Below are 18,138 nucleotides of genomic sequence, written 5' to 3' on the forward strand. Positions count from 1 at the left end.
CTCACCCTGGGGTGCATGACCCGGCTGCCGGCCCTGGATTGTGGCCTTTGCTGCTCGACCCACAAGTAAGGAAGGAAGAGCCTTGTGTCGTGTATCCTTCACGGGTGGTGTGCTCGCGGTGGACTTGGGACTCACGCATCGCCATTGCATGCGCCCCCTGCCCCTTCTCTGGCTCTGCAGATGCCGCGGCCTCTCCTCTCGCTCATCCTCATTCTGCGCCTGTGCGCTCTGCGCAAGCGTCCGCCGCTCTCTGAAGTTGGTTTCTCTTGTCCCGTGCTTCCCTCGGCCTGGCAGTCCTGCCCCTCGTCTGCCTTGACTCCTCTCGGTGTCTTTATCCTCCCTCCCCGCCCGACTCTCTCATCCTTTGTATTTCGTTTAAAAACAAACAAACGAATCCCTCCCGTGCACCTAACAGTCCAAGCTGAGGGACCAGCTGGAGTGGCCGTTCAGCCAGGACCGAGGGGACGAGCGCGAGAGTCCGCGCCCGCGAGCCACCCGGGAGCTGCACCGGCACGCCGACGGCGACGCTGGGAGCCACAGGCCGGGAGGCCAGAGCTGCTTCAATCTCGAGGTCAGCGCCCAGACCCAGCCGTGGCCCTCATGCCCCTCCTTTTGCATGTGGCTGCCTGTGTGACTCGTCCTGCCTGGGCCAGGGCTCTCAGCGAGCGTGGCAGGAGGATGTGCCCTCAGCGGCCTCTTGTCCCTAAGCAGAGAGAAGGGCTGAGCCCAAGCAGGAGCTCCCCTAGTCCAGGGGAGACGCTCCTGTTGGGTCTTCGTTGCCTCTGTCCTGTGTGCCTGTCCCATGGGCTCGGAGCCCCTGTTGCAGCAGGCTGGCAGAATCAGAGAGGTCCTCTCGCTCCTGCCTTGGGAACCCTGGGAGCCTGCACAGGCTCGGTTGCCATGGTAACCCATGGACACCCAGTGACAGGTGCCTCTCAGTGGTCCTGTAAGACGGCAGCTCAGGGATACAGGTCACCCCATGCAGGAAGGAAAGACAGGTGCTCCCCAAGGACTGAACCGCCGGAGCAGGTCCCCTCCTGGCTGTTAGGCTGCTGGCTGGGCTGGAGTCACGTGAACTGGGTCGGGGAAGAGCTGTACCCCTCAATCCCCCGGGGGATGTTTCCACTGAACTCTGAGGCATGGGAACAGCAGGGGCCAGGAGACAAGACTTCCGGGCTTGTAACCCGGAAGTGAGCGACAGCTTTGTTCAGCCGAACATCGGGTGGGGTGATGAGGAAGTGAAGCTGACAAAGGCATGCAGGTAGGCAGTGCCCGAGCCTTTGGCTCCACACAGCGAGGCTGAAGGTCCCCTCACTGGAAAGGGGTGTGGCAGGGCTGTTGCCTCACCCAGCCAAGTCCCAGGTTGCGCTAATTTGCAGCTGTGTCCCTTAGCCCTGGAGGAGGGAGCGTGTCATGTACAAATGTAGAAACCGCCTCCAGCCAGCTGCACTAAAAACAGAAAAGGTTTCCAGAACCCCCTGCACAGTCCTGCTGTCCTCACGTTACCTAGGGAGGCCAGGCCCACCTGCGCAAGCGGCAGCCCAGCACACGCTCCGAGGGAAGGCAATGTGGGCCGTGCGGAGGGGTGACAGGGAGGTGATCCACATGCCACAGGGCGACACCCATGCTGGTGCCAGGCCCCCAGAAACCAGCAGAACCCGGTGTGCTGGGTGGGCGGGGCAGGGAGCGGCAGGGGGACCCCGGCCCTCCCAGTGAGAGTGCCCACAGCAAGCTTTTGTCATTTTTCTGAACGCTGGCTTTGGACGTGGAGCCAGACAACTATCACAGTGTCATGTCAGCTTCTGTGTGCTCTCGTTCCTTCACTGTGACAAAGCTGTTCCCTGGGTTTGTACCAAAAGTGAAACTGGGCAGCTCCCATTCTCCCCGGGGACGCTTACCTAATGGCTTCATGGGGCTCTTACCACATGTGCTTGGTCAGCCTGTGCCGCACACACGCAGGGTCTTCCTCTGAGAACGCTGGCTGCTTGGGCTGCTGCAAACCTGTAGCCATGTGCACTCACAGCTCGAGTGAGCATTTCCTGGGGTTTCCCAGCCTTGGGTCACACTGCAGCACTCAGCTGTTCCTAGCAGGGACGCGCTGCAGCACTGGAACCCGTCCTGGCATGGACTTTGGTCCAGGGCTATCGCCCAGCTGTGTCCACTACCAGCTCAATATCTCAAGCAGGTTTCTGGGCCTCTGTTTTCTCATCTGTCAAATGGGAATAAGAAACACTGCCAGCTGCTTCGTGTGGTTGTATCTGGACCATTCTGAAAGTCAGTGAGCTGCTGAATGAGGGAGGTGAGACCAGTCTGTCTCGTACGCAGCTCCCTCGCTAGGGCACAGCTGTCCCCTGCCCACCTTGGCCCTTTTGCTTCCCATGGGACATCCCAAACCCGGGCCAGGACCGCAGCTCCCTTCCATGTGCTGCTTTGCGAGAAGTGCATCCCCCGGGACAGGAGCTCATGATTCGGGGCAGGTCCCACGCAGCCTGGCCTTGCTGAGTGACGCCCTCCTCCTGCTGGGCCTTCTCTATGTCCTCACTGAACCCTGGCGCCATGATCAGGCGCCTGTTCACAAACACGGTGCACAGCTTCCGAAACCCGCAGTGACTTGGAGGGAGAGAAACAGAACTTGGCTGGACCAAACTGGATATCGAGGACCACTAAGCCTCTGTAAGAGGTGGGTCAGCAATGAGTTAATGCCACGTGGCAACATAGGGTCACCCAACAGTGCAGCTCAGCTGGGAGGAGCAGAGCTTCAGACAGATTCTCATCTTTCTGCAAAGGATGCAGCCTGGTAGGTGTGGCTGCCAGGACTCCTGGTGGGTGGGTGCAGGAGGCAGCAGACAGCAGCGTCCTAGACTGCCGACGCCTCTCCGCAGCAGCAGGGCCGGCCGGCCTGATCCCGGCGGCGCCCTCCTGCCTCCTGCCGGGTTTTCTGAGCACAGCCCTGCAGGTGACTGCACCCTGGGCGTGACTCAGATTCTCAAACATCTGTCCACTTCCCTTTAATGTTGTGCATTTTAATGATAAAGTGGAGAAAAATACTCAGTAGTGAAAGACAAAGTTTAGGGAGCATCTTTTCTCATCAGGGGACAGCATGCCAAGCTCCCGAGAGTCAGCGGGACAGCCCCACCAGAGAGAGCCCTCTGTGTGGAGGTCATTGTTAAGAAGACAGACACGACACGCCCATTCAAAGGAGGCCAATCACAAGGCTGGAGGAGGTGCTGGCAGCTTTCTCTGTCCCCCTTACAATATCCTTTTTATTTTATTAGTTTTTATTTTTTAAAAGATTTTTATTTATTTGAGAGGTGCAAAGTTACAGAGAGAGAGAGGGAGAGGCAAAGAGATCTTCCATCTGCCGGTTTACTCCCCAAATGGCCACAATGGCCAGAGCTGGGCAGATCTAAAGCCAGGAGCCAGGATTTTCTTCTGGGTCTCTCATGCGGATACAGGGGCCCAAGCACTTGGGGCATCCTCCACTATTTTCCAGGCCACAGCAGAGAGCTGAGTGGGAAAAGGAGCAGCTGGGACGTAAACTGGCGCCCATATGGGATGCTGGCTCTGCAGGTGGAGGCTTAGCTCACTGCGCCACAGTGTCGGCCCTTTGCGTTGCCCTATAAGTAGCCACTAATTTTGTCTTCACACCTGTGGGTGCCTCTGCTGATAGGACACCGGCTCGCAGCGGCATAGAGAAGAAATAACTTTCTGAGGCAGACATTTTTACAAATGTCTCCAGTTCCATTTGTGAAACGCCTTGTGTGCTTTTATTTAGCTTTGTAGATCTTTCATATCTGGGGAAAGGGAAAGGAAAATGAGTTGTTACTTTGGTAGATTAGGGTATTTTATTTTAAAATATGACTGTTACTGTTAGCACCAGTGCCAGCAGTGGCAACAGCAAGGAGAAGGGGAAAAGGAAAGCCCACTCCACACATCACACATTTCTCTAGCAGATAACAAACCCACGTCGTGTAGGAGGCCTACTGCCCCAGGGTCACAATCCACTAAACCTAGGAGAAGAATGGTATATCCAATCCCAGACTTCCTAAAAACAGCCACGGCTAGAGAATACAGAAGTCAGAACCCACAGACATCCACTAGCCCATGAATGCAGCCACAGAAAAACCGGCCACGCAGCACCGAAACAGACTTCAGCAGGACGAGTGTCCCCGCTGCCTGTTCGTCCCAATGGGTATTAGCAAGATGTTACACTGTGCCCTGAGGCTCCCCTGACGTTGCTCCCCACAGTTGCCACCCAATCTGCAGAGAGATTGGCATTTGCTGGTGAGAGGACGGTGTATGGAATATTCGGTTTGGAATGTGCAGGGCACCTTAAAAATAGTTCTGAATGAGCAGTAGGGGGGCATGGGCACCGGTCAGATTTCACATCTGAGCGAAACCAGGCCTGTGCCCAGAGGATTGGGTTTCTCGGTCAGAAATCTCAAAGTGCTCCTTTCCCCAGCCCCTCCTTTCATCCTTCAATCAACCAAGCACGCAACGCACTTGTGGTCCCTTATGCCTCAGCTGTGAAGCACCGGTCCCAGCAGAACAGCGTGGGGTTGCACGCCAAGTATTTGTACACATGTGCTGAGCTCATATGCTGCTTTTGAAAGAAGTGGTAGCAAACGTGGCCAGGACAGAATGGAAGTCACCACCAGAATTGAAGTGGTGATGGAGGTGCCATTGCCAGGCATTACAGTGATGCTAACTGAAAGCATTCTCCTTTGTTCATGGAAACCCTGGAGTCATGGTCTTAAGTGTGCAAAGCAGTGTATAGGCCACCGTCTCTGGAGATGTTCAGGGAATCAGCGTGACTCACGGGAGGACACAGCCTCTGGGAGGGAACTTGGGGGCTCTGGGTGTTCAGTGCTAATACAGGGGTAAGTGTGCTTGTGATGCCAAGTTCAGTGTCTGGACAGCTTTGGGAACATGGTATTGGTTAAGCAACCTGCCCTAATAGAGAGCTCAAGATGAATTTGACGTGTATGTAATCAGTGCATGAGCTAGGGATGGATTCTGGAACCCAGTTTCTGGGGACTTGGTGTTGGAGGGAGGTACTTCTTTTTCTACAGGGCGTGTGTGTGTCCTATGAAAATGTCCCCCAGTGTACGTGATTGCATGCAGTTGTGTGTCGGAAGACTCCTAGACGGAAACCTTTGCCATCGCATGCTTGTATTTCGTTCTTTGTAACACTGGAGTGACACTGGCGTCCCGGCTGGCAGCACTCGTCCACGGGAGTTGTTAATAGTCCATTAGCAAAACTGGGCAGTAAAGGGTTGAACACAGCTTTTGCTGCTGCCCAGATGACAGCCTGCAGAGAGAGCACTGGGCCACCGGGGATCAGCCCTGTGCTCCAGTTGCCCCACGTGGGACCCCCCAGGGTCCTCCCTTCTCCCTTCAGAAGTGTGGCACAAGCAGAGGAGATGACGTCAAAGTGTGAAGCTCGTGGATTTGCTTAAAAGGAAAACGACATGATTTCTTAAGATGAAAATCACATAAAATGGTTCTGTTTAATACAAGTTGAGTATCCCTAATCCAACCGCCCCAAACGCTCCAAGACTCAAAACTTTGTAATGACTGAAGTGGTCACCATGAGTGGAAAATTTCACACCATGACACTTGTTTCATGCACAAAATTATTTACAGTGTTGTACAAAATATGCCTTCAGGCTATGCGTATAAGGTATACATGAAACACAAATGCATTTTGTTTAGTCTTGGGTCCCATCTCTAAGATATTTCATTATGTGTATGCAAATATTCCAGAAAAAGTTTTTAAGGCTCCAAAATCTGAAACCCTTCTGTTCTAAAGCATTTCAGATAAGGAATACTCAAACTGTAAATAGGAACTAAATAGATTTTTTTTAAAAAATTTATTCATTTGAAAAGCAGAGTTAGAGAAAGGCGGAGAAAGTGAGGCCTTCTGTCTGCTGATTCACTCCCCATATGGCTGCAACTGCCATCTAGACAGGTCCATCTAGCTGAAGTCAGGAGACAGGAGTCGTATCTGAGTCTCCCACGAGGGTGGCAGGGGCCCAAGGACCTGGGCCATCCTCCACTGCTTTCCCAGGCCCATCAGTAGGGAGCTGCATCGGAAGTGGAGCAGCCAGGACTCGAACTGGCACTCATATGGGATGGGTGGTGCAGGTGGTTTCCTAACCTACTGCACCACAACATCAGCCCCAGTGATTAGATCTTGGATCTTCTTAAATGATCAGCTTGATTAGGAAGTACACTCCAACATCGAATACCGTAAAGCTTTTGGGTAGTTTATAATGTGTTAGCATATGGAGGGTTTTTACATTTTTACGGAGTGATGTCTACCTGAGTGGGGGTGGGGAGGGACCTGCAAACCTCCCTTAGGGAACACCTGAGCTGCAGGAAGCCCGGAGGTGGGGGTTGGGTTCCTTTATCCCCTGCTGGATAACCCAGTACTTGGATAGTGCTGTAGGCGCTCTAGCTGTATTTGTTGAATGAAATAGGAAATGTCCTTTTAAATAGGTAGCTGAATTCCCAAAAAAATTAGAGGAATCTTCAAGGGTTGGGGCTGTTTTAAGAACTGACAACCAGAGCAGGTGGATGAGTGAGGGAGATGCTTGCCAGGGTTGGTAACCAGAAGGGTCAGAGTTCAGCAGTTCCAAGGAAGTAGGAGGCAGGGCCTTGGGCACAACACTGGCTGGGAAAGAAATTAGCCTGCGAGAAATCAGTGAACAGAAAACACAACTCCCTGCTGGTTCCCAGGAAAGGGAGGCGCTTGGCCACCCACCCAGCATGGGCTGTGGGTCAGGAGGAGGAGGAGGAGCTACAGTGACCCTTACACGGGATCAGATGCCACCTGTGTGGTCCAGGAACCCCCAAGGAGAGGAATTTGGGTCATTTTGCTGCCTTTTGAAAACTCAAAATGGATCTGGAGGCGTGCTCACATGCCGGCGACATTCAGGACCCATAGATAATGGCCTCTCAAAGATGCACACAGCATGCAGATGCAAACATGCAAGTGAAAAACGCCATTAGAAGCGAGAGTCGGCAGGTATTCAACCCAGAGACCAACAGATTATAGGATTAACAGACAGACACGACACGGTGCTCGTGTTCAAAGCAACGACAGGCAGACAGACACGAGAGGAGTGAGGCACCGTCACAGAAGACCACAGAGAGCTAAAACATAAAGTAGAACTTTTGAAAATGAAAAACTGGTCATTGCCTCTTAACTATAGCAAGGCAGGGAAGCAGTTGATGTTCTCAGAAGCCGGGTTTCTTTCACATTTATATCCCAGAGTAGGCAAATACCCCAGTGGCTCTGACTTTCCCTGTGAACCCCGCCCTGGGAAGCACTCTGCTCTCCCAGCTCGGGCTGTGTCACGCAGGACAGCCCATGAAACCTCAGAGGAGGAGCAGCGTGACAGAGGAGTTCCAAGATGGTCAGAAGGAAGCCGCGAAGTAACATGTGTTTTCACAGCTGCAGTCCACTGTGATTCCCAGTGTCTCGCATCCTCGTCTACAGGTGTTGTAACTCGTGGGTGGAACATCTTGCTTGAAAGTGAATGAGCCCTGAGGTCTTTGGTGGGACAGTGTTTGCATCTCTGAACAAGCACTGTGTTTCCCAGTAGTGGCTCCAGCTCTCTGTCATCTGCACGAACAGGGGTCTTCAAAAGGTTCATGGCAGATGTGTGTTACCAGAAAACTAGACGTGGATTTCAGGGCTTTGTTGCACCAAAACAAAGGTTAATTCCATTTTATGTGAACTTCTTGAAGGCCCCCCCACCCGGGGAAAGACATAAGTGCAGGCTTTACCAACAAGTAAAAATACAGCTTCCTGCACCCATTGTGAACCTGAAGTGCAGTAAGTGAGTCTATGTGTGATTTGGGGGGTGGGTTCTGGCAGTATGCTCCTGCAGGAGCCCCACCCCATCACCCTGCCTGCTGGGGTCGGACAGAAGCATCCTTGCTGGGGCAGGAAAAACTCTTAATAGAAGAGTGCATGAACATGGACATTCAGCAACTCAGAGAAAGACTCCCTGTAACTCAGAGAGAATCCAACAGGCTGACTGTTCTGTGGTCATCACCAAGCTCTGAGCACCCCCAGCTTGTGTGAAAACTGTCGAGAAGCCACTGTGGTTGCTAGGACAGCCCCCAGGGTGCCCGGGCTCCCTTCTCTTGGCCTGGCTCACAACTATTGTGATGGCTCAAGTTCAGTGCCAGGGAGGAAGGCAGGTGGGATTGTCCGTCGGCAGGCACCTGTGAACCCAGAAGCCCAGGGAAGTTGCCACAGAGTCACTCCACTGCTGCAACCAGCGTGCGCCATCTCTCTGTGTGTCCCTGGCTTGTGCAGATGTCTGTCCCTCGTCGTCCCCTCAGGCAGTGTTCTCGTCCCCACTAAACCCCTTCCTTTATCCCACCGATCAGCTCAGGGGCCCCCCCGTTTTACCCGAGCAGAGTGTATCGATAGAGGAGCTACAGGGTCAGCTCGCGCAGGCGGCCAGACTGCATCAAGAGGAGACAGAGACATTTGCAAACAGGATCCGCAAGGTAAATATGGACCGGGAATACCAGCACGGCCCCTTCCGGGACCACAGAGCCCCATGGGAAATAGTTTAATTTATACATCAGGCACAGTAAGGGGTCAGTAATAATAACTGATGATAATCTAGAACAGTTGTACCAGTGTACTATAATAAAAGTCAAAAGCTTGAATCCGTTGCTTCCGGAATTTTCCATGTGATATTTTGGGACTGTGATGGAGCACAGGATACTGACACTGTGGATAAGGGAGGACAAGTGTACTTAACATCGTGATCTCAGGAAGGTCTCTTCAAGCCAGCCTGCACCTTCGGCAGCATGGGCCAACAGACCCGTAAAATAAGGGCCTGCCGTGTGGCCACATAGGAAGGCGTATCTGCCCCTTGGGTGATGGTTGGCTTTTCTGATAGGAATGTCAACTCATCTAAACGACTGCCTCTCACTGAGCTGCGGTCTGGTCAGCATCCAGTTATTTTAGAATAACCCGTGACTGGCCAATTTATCCTATTTCTGCTGTACTTTCCCAGAGTTCCTCTGAAGGGGATATGCAGATGCAGGCACTCCAGGCTCCAGGCCTCCCCGGCTTGCCACACCACACCTAATTAGGCTGTAATGAAATATCTAGGTTCAGAACTTGCTGTAGCTGATCTAACCTCCTCGTATTTGTTCTTGAAAGAAGCTGTAGCTTTAAAACGAAACAAATTATCTTGATCAGAGCACTATGGTATTTAAAATGCATATTCTGTGCAAAATTACGTCCTGGGTGCATTCAAGAACTTACTGTGGCAAGGGATGGGTACTACACATAAGCCCCACAGTACCCATAGCCAAGGTCATCTAAACAGGCTGCAAACTGATTAAGGGAGTACCTTCCGCACCTTTCAGCTTAGGAGGGCAGAGCTGAGTGCCAGGATCTTACTTTTCCCTGTCCACCCCTCCCAGGAGATGCACACCCCTCTTTAAATGTGTCATTTATAAGTCAAGTTTCATGTATCATTACCAAAGGAAAGTAGTATCGTTACTTGAAAGATAAGTTCCTAAGCCATTTTTAAAAGGAATATTTGGTGTTGCACCCAAAGAGAGTTTGCAAAGTGAATTTGCCACCGGAGATTTCAATAGCAGAATAGTGGGGGTCCCAGGTGCACGTGGCACTTGGCTTTGCCATACAGCAGTGTGTAGAGGAAGGTGGGGGGATGTCTTCCAGGCCTGTTCAGAAGGGAAGAGAAGGTGTCCCCACGTCCCCAGGGAACTGAGAACCAGCCTCTGAGATGCTGGGAGCACTTCGTGTCATAGAACTTCAGACAGAATCAGCAAAGGCAGTGGAGGAGAAGCAGAGAGAGAGTCTGGAGGGTGTAGGGGTGCTGCAGGTGAAGGGGTAGGAGACACCCCGGCCTGTGTGGGGGCATTGTCTCCATTCCTCCCACCCCAGCAGCAAGAGGAGGCAGCTCACGTCATCCTCGTGTTGCCCCTGGGGAGGCTAAGAGCACTGCAGGGAAGTGGAACGCTCAGCTCCCCTCAGCTCCCCACCTCTGTCCACTGTTTCCTGTTTTGTTTTGAAAAAAAAAATTTTTTATAAGACTTACTTTAATTTGAAAGGCAGAGAGAGCGAGAGTGAGATCTCCCATCCACTGGTTCATTCCCCCAAATGACCTCAGTAGCCAGGGCTGGGCCAGGCCAAAGACAGGAGCCCAGAACTCCATCTGGGTCTCCCACGTGGGTGGCAAGGGTGTGAGTACTTGGGCCATCTTCTGCTGCTCTCCAGGCACATGAGCAGGGAGCTGGATGAGAAGTGGAGCAGCCGAGGCTCAGACCAGCATGCAGGTACGGGATGATAGCGTCTGGCGTCGGGGGTGGGTGCGTTAACTCTGCACCACAATGCCGACCCGTGCTCTGTAGTCAGAAGGACGTGAAAGATGAGGTGCATAACCGTGGCCGTGTGAGCCGGGGTGCACACCCGTAGACCCTTCCAGAGCTACCTCTTGCTCCTCTCTGGCCTTTAGCATGTCCACTGTAGTGGGGTCTGCAGACATAGCCCTGACCCAGGGCTCCTGAGAATTAATCTGGTCCTTGAGGAAAAAAAAAAATAAGTGCCTTGGCTGTTGGCATCAGAGGGAGGGTTAAATTAGGAGAGGACAGCTGGTCACCACGGGGCCGGCATTCTAAACCTTCTGGCCTTGGGACGCACAGCTTTGATCCCGCAGATCTTGTTAGCTGCTCTATAGCTGCTATATATAGCTCTTATCTGCAAAATAAGGTTTCATTCCCATCCTTTTGCTTAGTCAGTATTGATACACAGTAATTGTTTATTTCTTGGAAGAATGCCAATGCCAGTGTTTGAACAAGAAAAACGAAGCAAGAACACGGGGTGGCGTTGGGCCTAGCAGTTAGGACAAGCACAGCCCATGTCAGAGCGCCTGGGTGTCTGCTCCTGGCTCCAGCTTCTTGTTCGTGCAGACCCTGGGAGGCAGCACTGAGGGCTCTCAAGATTGGGTTCCAGCCTCCCAGGTGGGAGACCCAGACTGAGTGCTCCAGGCAGGATCATTGTAGGCATTTGGGGAGTGAATCAGTGGATGATGGCTCGCTTGCTCTCTGTGTGTCTCCCTGCCTCTCAAACAAAAATGTTCAAAAACCGAAAATACCAAACAGGAACTCAGTGTTGAGATGGAAGACATTTCTTTTGCAGGAGACTTATTTTCCCAAGGGACGTGCCTAGTAACAGGAGTGTGAAGCCTTGAGTGTGGAAGTTGGTTAGCACCTTCCTGTTTGCTCGCTAGTGTGCAGCTAAGCATGCTGGGAAGAGCTCCTCCTAGCCCAGACCCTTCTCCTACGCTCCCTTTCTCTGTTAGGGGCGAGGGGGGCCAAGGAGGTCACGGGGAAGGACTTCCCCTTCTTTTCCTATGGGCTTTTGAATGTTGAGTCCAGGTACTGGGGGAATGGAGTCTACTTAAGAGTGCAGTCCCTTCCTTTGATTCAGTAGACGAAGGAACCTCTGAGCTAAAGCCAGCCCAGTCCCTTCCTTTGAAATAGCACCTGGCTCTGAGTCCAGCGCTCCTGAGGTTTGATGAGTAGTCGGCATCTCCGACCACGAGTGCCCTGAGCGTCTGAGGGTTTCCCAGTGTCACATCCCACCTGCAACACAGCGGAGACCCCCTGGGTTGTCAGGGTGGCAGGTCGGAGTAGCTGCTCGTCACACTCTTCTCTGATTCCATTCAAGATGGAGGAGGAGCACCTGTACGCCCTACGGTGGAAAGAACTGGAGATGCATAGCCTGGCTCTGCAGAACACCCTGCACGAGCGCTCCTGGAGTGATGAGAAGAACCTGCTGCAGCAGGAGCTGCGGGCCCTGAAGCAGAACATTTTCCTCTTCTACGTCAAACTCCGGTGGCTGCTGAAACACTGGCGGCAAAGGAAGCAGATGGAGGAGGAGGGAGAGGACTTTTCGGAGGTAACGCCCGCCCCAGCGCTGCTTCTATTTGCGGGGTTTGTCCTTGACCCCCAGGCGCCACTGCCCTTCACTCTCCACTCCGCCCGTTATGTTAAGTCATTGGGTCGATTTGAATCCATGCAACAGGACTGCCGTGGCCCGTCCACCGTGTGTGAAGCCAGGAGGTCCAGCGGGACACCTGGTCTGTGGCCGTGTTCTGCACAACCTTGGTTGCCACCTGCTTGCCGCTGAGTGATCCACTCACTCAACTTCTCGCCCTGGGAGCCTTTGCTCTCTCACTCAGTCTGGCTGGTTTCTAAAAGCTGCTCCTAAAATGTTTGTTCTTCCCCCCATTCCCACTGCTGCCCCCAGATGCCAGCGCACGCTGTGCCCCTGTGGTTTTCTAAGGGTCGGTTCCAAGTTTCAGATGGGTCGCAAAGCCAGCCCTGTGTTCTCCCTCTTCGGTCTGAATTCCCAGATATGTAGCAGACACTGAGCAGAGCTGTTTGCTTTCTGATTGAGTTCCTCCTGGTGAAGTCGGGGTGACCTCCAGCCGCACAGGCTGTGCCCGGCCTTGCTTTCCAGTGAGCACAGGGCTGCAGGCACAGGTGTTCTGCTCTGTCTGTTCATCCACAGCCGGGCTACTTGGTCGGCTGCTTCAGGGCATCCTGAATCTTTTGTTGTTGTTGTTGTCTGCTCTTTACTCTAGTGGACAGTGCTTGCAGTTTTAAGTCATCCAAGCAGAGATTCTCTTTCCTCAGAATGATGAAAGTTCAAAAGTTAACTCAGCTTCCAAGTGCCTACAACTTGGAAGACCCTCCTTCAGCAGACCCTTGACGTAGTGGTCAGGTGTCCTGTTGGTCAGCATTCTGGGGTCCTGCTTTTCTGATTTATGGAACCATGGCTGTAGGCAATGCTAACTTAGAGCATTTCTCATTCATCTTTTTTTTTTTTTTTTTTTGGACAGGCAGAGTGGACAGTGAGAGAGAGACAGAGAGAAAGGTCTTCCTTTGCCATTGGTTCACCCTCCAATGGCCGCCATGGCCGGCGCGCTGTGGCCAGCGCACCGCGCTGATCCGATGGCAGGAGCCAGGTATTTCTCCTGGTCTCCCATGGGGTGCAGGGCCCAAGGACTTGGGCCATCCTCCATTGCACTCCCTGGCCACAGCAGAGAGCTGGCCTGGAAGAGGGGCAACTGGGACAGAATCCGGCGCCCCGACCAGGACTAGAACCCGGTGTGCCGGCGCCGCAAGGCGGAGGATTAGCCTAGTGAGCTGCGGCGCCGGCCTTCATTCATCTTCTAATACACTGAGCAGCCACCCTGTGCCATTTAAATGGAGGAAGTGCCATGAGTGGAAGAGCAAAACGAGCATATCTGGGGCCAGGACTAAGAGAGAGAGCACTTGATAAGCCACAGAGAGGATCATTATTCTCAAACGGTAGAAACCAGGCTGTACCACAAAGGGGTGCAGGCAAAGCTGTGATCACCTTCTCTTGCTGGTTTCAGGGCGACCATCCAGAGACCTTCCCTGGGCTCAATGACCTTGGACTTCAGGGGGGTCACCAGGTGGATGGACCAGACCTAGATGACACAGACCGAGGCTGTGGCTTTCCCATGGGGGAGCTCCCCCAACACGTTCCAGGGCAGAATGGTCAGCATGGATTGAGGCTGCAGACGGCAGATGGGGTGCAGGTGCACAAGCAGGTGGGTGCTCAGATCCATGCCTGTTGTCCCACCTGAACCGCTTGGCCATCCTCGAGTTCCAGGTAGCAGAACCCCCGCCCCTCCCACCACCCACCACCTGGCTAGCTACCTGTTGCTGTGCATGATGTCGGAGTTTTGCTGGAAATTGTATCGTTTTGCTTTAACGTCAACCCCTTCATGTCATTCATTTGCCTTGCCTCTATAAATAAGAATCATAGTATGAGCAGACTGAGTGTGTCCTCTTTGGAGCCAGCAGATTTACCCCGGAAAGAAAATTCCATGTATGTGTTCTGCAGAGTCACCCTTGGCCTTTTAAAGGTTGACCATTCTTCCAAGGAAGAGGGAAATGCTCAGTCTGATGATGTCATCATGACCAGATGCAGAACTTAGGGGGCTTTTTGGTTGATGTTTAGCTGAACGGCCATTGGCAACATCACTAATTTGGCAAACATAAGTGAGGCTATGGAAAAATCAAATTAAAAGGTGTTTATGTTGGTACAAATAATTTTGAAATCCATGTGTAGTTTTTTTTTTTCACAATATGCATTTTCTGTGAACTTTCTGAAGACCTCTCATATGCCCAAATTTCACAGATTTTTGCACCAAAATAAAGTTCCCTTTTAATCTCATTTTCCATAAACTTTTTGAAATGTCCTCACGTCCTGTTATCTATTATAAGGAGAGAAAAACACCCATGTTTTTGCTGAAGATTCCCAAACACATATGTAGAAAGCATTTTGTGTTCTCTTTGGCTCCAAATAAAAATATTTGCTGATGCCTTGAAAACGGTAAAGGTATGTGTAGAGAAAGGTGGGATTCCAGTGTTAGGAAGTAATTTTATTGTGTTGACAAGCACTGCGGAAATAGACCCTGCTTATTAAACCAAAAGATACTACTGGTAACATCCAAACCCTTTGCCTTGTTGTACAAGGTGGTAACTGTGGTGGACACGGAGACTTGAGATCCTGAGCGGGACCCTGTATTAAGCTTTCTTGCTCTCAGGCTTCTGAGCCCCCTCTGACCCCACTTGGCTCCCTGGAGGCTCCTGCAGCAAAGCCTGGGATGCCTGCGTTCTCGGAGGGCGGGGGAGTGGCCCTGGGCCAGCAGACCCTGGGCGCGGCCGCAGCCTCTCGGCCACAGGCATTCTGGGCACTCCCTGCGGGCCGGGCTCTACAGCTGTCGCTCTCCCCTGTCCCAGGCGCCTTCAGCTCAGAGCCCAGGTCCGGTGGGAGAGGTTGTCCTCGGAGCTTGGGCTCAGATCCAAATGAAGGAAAGCAGCGATGTTCTGAATGCAGGCTAGGAAGACATTTGAGGTTTGCCCTATGCTTTCTGTCTGCTGCCTTCTGTGGACACCCATCCACCCTTCAGCTTCCTTGAATAATGGGGACTCACAAAGGAGCTCCCACCCTCAAAAAGCCTGTTCCCCACCATCGTTAGGAAGTGCGTCAGGGCAGAGCCCGTGGGGGCGATTTTAGGTCATGGAATGAATCTTCCAGCAGTGGGCTAGCTAGAAACTATAAGGTGACTTTGCAATTTAATGCTTTCAAATGTACGGATTGTAGAAGAGGTGTTGTCAGTGAATCCTCTCAAGTGTTTGTGATCCACTCAAATAGTGTCCTTGGTTGCGACGTCACAACCTGCTAGGTCTCCCACGCCTGCATCCAGATGCGTTGGAGAAGGAAAAAAAGATGTCCTGTGTCTGGTTCTCTAAGCAACATTCATGAAGAACATTGCCTGCTGGGTGGGAAGGAAGGTAGCCACTCAGCCGGCTCCTCTTATTCCACCTATCTTAATGCCGTCTGCTTTTGCCTCCTCCTAACACTGATTGTTAGCGATGACCATTCGAAGTGGAGATGGACACGGGAGTTAGCAGCCCGTGGATGGGCTGACAGGGTCTGCTGCAGACATTCGTCATCAGGTCTGGCTTTTAAGGGCCCGTCTGTCTGCAGCAGTTAAAGCAAAACTCTGTGCCCGTGCCAGGCCTCCGAGGCCAGAAGATTAATGGGCTCTACTGTAAGCGACAGCTGGTGCGTCCTCTGTTAGAAGATTTGTCTGTCTGTGAGTGGCATGGGTATTAGTGGGGCAGCCCGGATACCAGATCCAGCACACGTGTCTTCAAGAGCTGCCGTGCAGAGCCAGGGCCTTTTTCAGCCACTCTGCAAGCCGCACAGGTGACAACAGCATGGGAAATGTGGCCAAACTGCTTTCCCAAGGGTAATGGGCAGGTGGCATTTCTCAGGCGCTGGTCTTGGCTCTGAGTCACATTGTACATTCTCACACCGGAACACAGTGGATGGCAACATTTATCATGTCCAAAGAGGTTTCAAAAAAAATTACATGTCCTGAGCAGCCTTGGGAACAGTTCATGAGAAGACGTCAGGTTGTATGCTGGTTGGCCCTGCGAATGTTCCCAGCGACCCCCGTGCCGTAAGCACTTCAGCTGAGCCAGCCGTTGGCTGTAAAGGGGCCAAGGAGAGCTATGTAGCTCTCTGCCGCAGGACGCTTGCCACTGAGTCAAGCAGGCGAGGCCCACAGCCCCAAGACTGTGCATTTTAGACTTGTTAGTAACTCCTCAAGTCAAGACTTTTTAACACTTGATGATTAATGGAGCTGGAGTTACGGCCCTGCGGGGTTCCAACAGCTGGTCTCCCCAGCGCTGGATTAGTTTATTAAAAGAGAAGTTACGTTTTCATTCAGGGATGCAACATAAGGCTCTTAACAACTGAGTGCAAATGTAAAGAACCCAGTGGAAAATTCATAGCAAGAGCTAAAGGAATTGTTTTGTATTCGCTTGTAAATCTTCACCTGCTACCGGTCACTGAAAAGTCACCCAGCCCGGGCTTCTCCACCTTCTTCCCCGGGTCTCAGGGCTTGCCCAGAGCATCTGTAGTGTCAGGGCCTCCGGGCGCTGCCCTGAAAGCCAGCCTTTCTCCTGCAGGCAAAGAGCCTTCGGCTCCCTGGACTTCCTGCTCTTTGAGTCTCCCAGGTACCCAAAGGTGTGATTTCTGGCTGTCCAGGTGCCCACCTTTCTGCTTGGCCCAAGATGCAAAAACTTCTGGAAAGAGCACTCTTGCTATACAAGGCCTGCGAGTTATAACTGAGCCACCTGATACTCTCTTCTTTTTGTTTCGAATATCTGTTTATGTGAAAGTCTGAGAGAAAGGAAGAGGCATTAGAGAGATCTTCCATTGATTCCCTCCCCAGATACCCACAACTGCAAGGTCTGGACCAGGCTGAAGTCAGGAGCCAGGAACTCCATCCCAGTCTCCCACATGGGTGCCAGGGGCCCGCGCACTTGTGTCATCTGCTACCTTCCCAGGCGCATTAGCAGAAAGCTGGATCAGAAGTGGGGCAACTGGGGCTGTAGTTGGCACTGCAGGATGGGATGCACATGTCACAAGCAGCTGGATCACAGCGCTGGCCCCTTGATTATTTTTCCCCCCAAATAAGAAGGTTCTCCTCTTAAGCCAAGATAGCTTTTGTATTTCGCTTTTGCAAGTCATGCCATGCTTCATTCTTTGGGCTCTATAGTTTTACAGCTTCACCCATGAGACAGGCTACACATGTCAAAGGAACCAGATGGGAGCTCTCGACGGTCTACTCTTAGCTGTGTATTTGTGGTTGTTCTTACTCTGAAAGCGGCTCGTGCATGAGGTAAAATTCACAGGCACTGAAAGATACTCAAAGGCTCCATCTGCCCCATTCCTGCCTCTGTGTCAGCCATGGTCAGCAGGTGCTAAACACCTCCAAAGTGGTAACCAAACTCTACACACTCAAGGATTCAGTCTCAAGTGGCCATCTCTTTTGTTTCATTGTTTTTGTAAAAAAAATTATTTGAAAGGCAGAATGACAGAAAGAGGAAGAGACAAAGAGAAGATCTTCCATCACTGGTTCACTCTCCAAATGGCTGTGACATTTGGGGGTGGGGTCAGGAATGCCATCCATGTCTCCCACTTGGGTGGCAGGGTTGCAAGCACTTGGGCCATCCTCCACTGCCTTCCCAGGAGCATTATCAGGGAGCTGGATCAGAAGTGGAGCAGCCAGGATCCAAACCGGCACTCATATGGGATGTCAGTGTTGCAGGCTGTGGCTTAACCAGCTATGCCACAACACTGGCCCCGGAAGTGGCCCTCTGCCACCATTAAGTCTTTGGGCTGAAGACTCTGTGCTTATCCTTTACTAAATAACTCTAAGTGCCTAGTTAATTCTTTCTTTCTTTTTTTTTTAAAGATTTTATTTTTATTTATTTGACAGGCAGAGTTACAGACAGTGAGAGAGAGAGAGAGAGAGACAGAGAGAAAGGTCTTCTTTCTGTTGGTTCACTCCCCAAGTGGCTGCAATGGCCGGCACTGCGCTGATCCTAAGCCAGGAGCCAGGCGCTTCCTCCTGGTCTCCCTTGTGGGTGCAGGGCCCAAGGACTTGGGCCATCCTCCACTGCCCTCCCGGGCCACAGCAGAGAGCTGGACTGGAGGAGGAGCAACCAGGACTA

General features: G+C 52.2%; 1 protein-coding gene across 11 annotated transcripts in view; it reads left to right on the plus strand.

Annotated features, from left to right (window-relative positions):
- Window positions 1-18,138, plus strand: part of MTCL1 (microtubule crosslinking factor 1) — a 134,413-nt gene that overhangs the window by 86,564 nt on the left and 29,711 nt on the right. For 7 of the 11 annotated variants that reach the window (XM_089305333.1, XM_089305329.1, XM_089305330.1 and 4 more), the window contains 4 exons: window positions 416-571; window positions 8,407-8,529; window positions 11,735-11,965; window positions 13,452-13,649. In XM_089305333.1, coding sequence (XP_089161459.1) covers window positions 416-571; window positions 8,407-8,529; window positions 11,735-11,965; window positions 13,452-13,649 — 708 coding nt within the window. The remainder of the gene's footprint in view (window positions 1-415; window positions 572-8,406; window positions 8,530-11,734; window positions 11,966-13,451; window positions 13,650-18,138) is intronic. The other 4 variants (XM_070050457.2, XM_051852139.3, XM_051852137.3 and 1 more) reach the window with 2 other exon arrangements.

This window comes from Oryctolagus cuniculus, chromosome 10 (genome assembly GCF_051225735.1).
Source record: "Oryctolagus cuniculus isolate XC-2025 breed Fujian yellow rabbit chromosome 10, ASM5122573v1, whole genome shotgun sequence".
In the NCBI taxonomy this organism is placed as follows: domain Eukaryota; kingdom Metazoa; phylum Chordata; class Mammalia; order Lagomorpha; family Leporidae; genus Oryctolagus; species Oryctolagus cuniculus.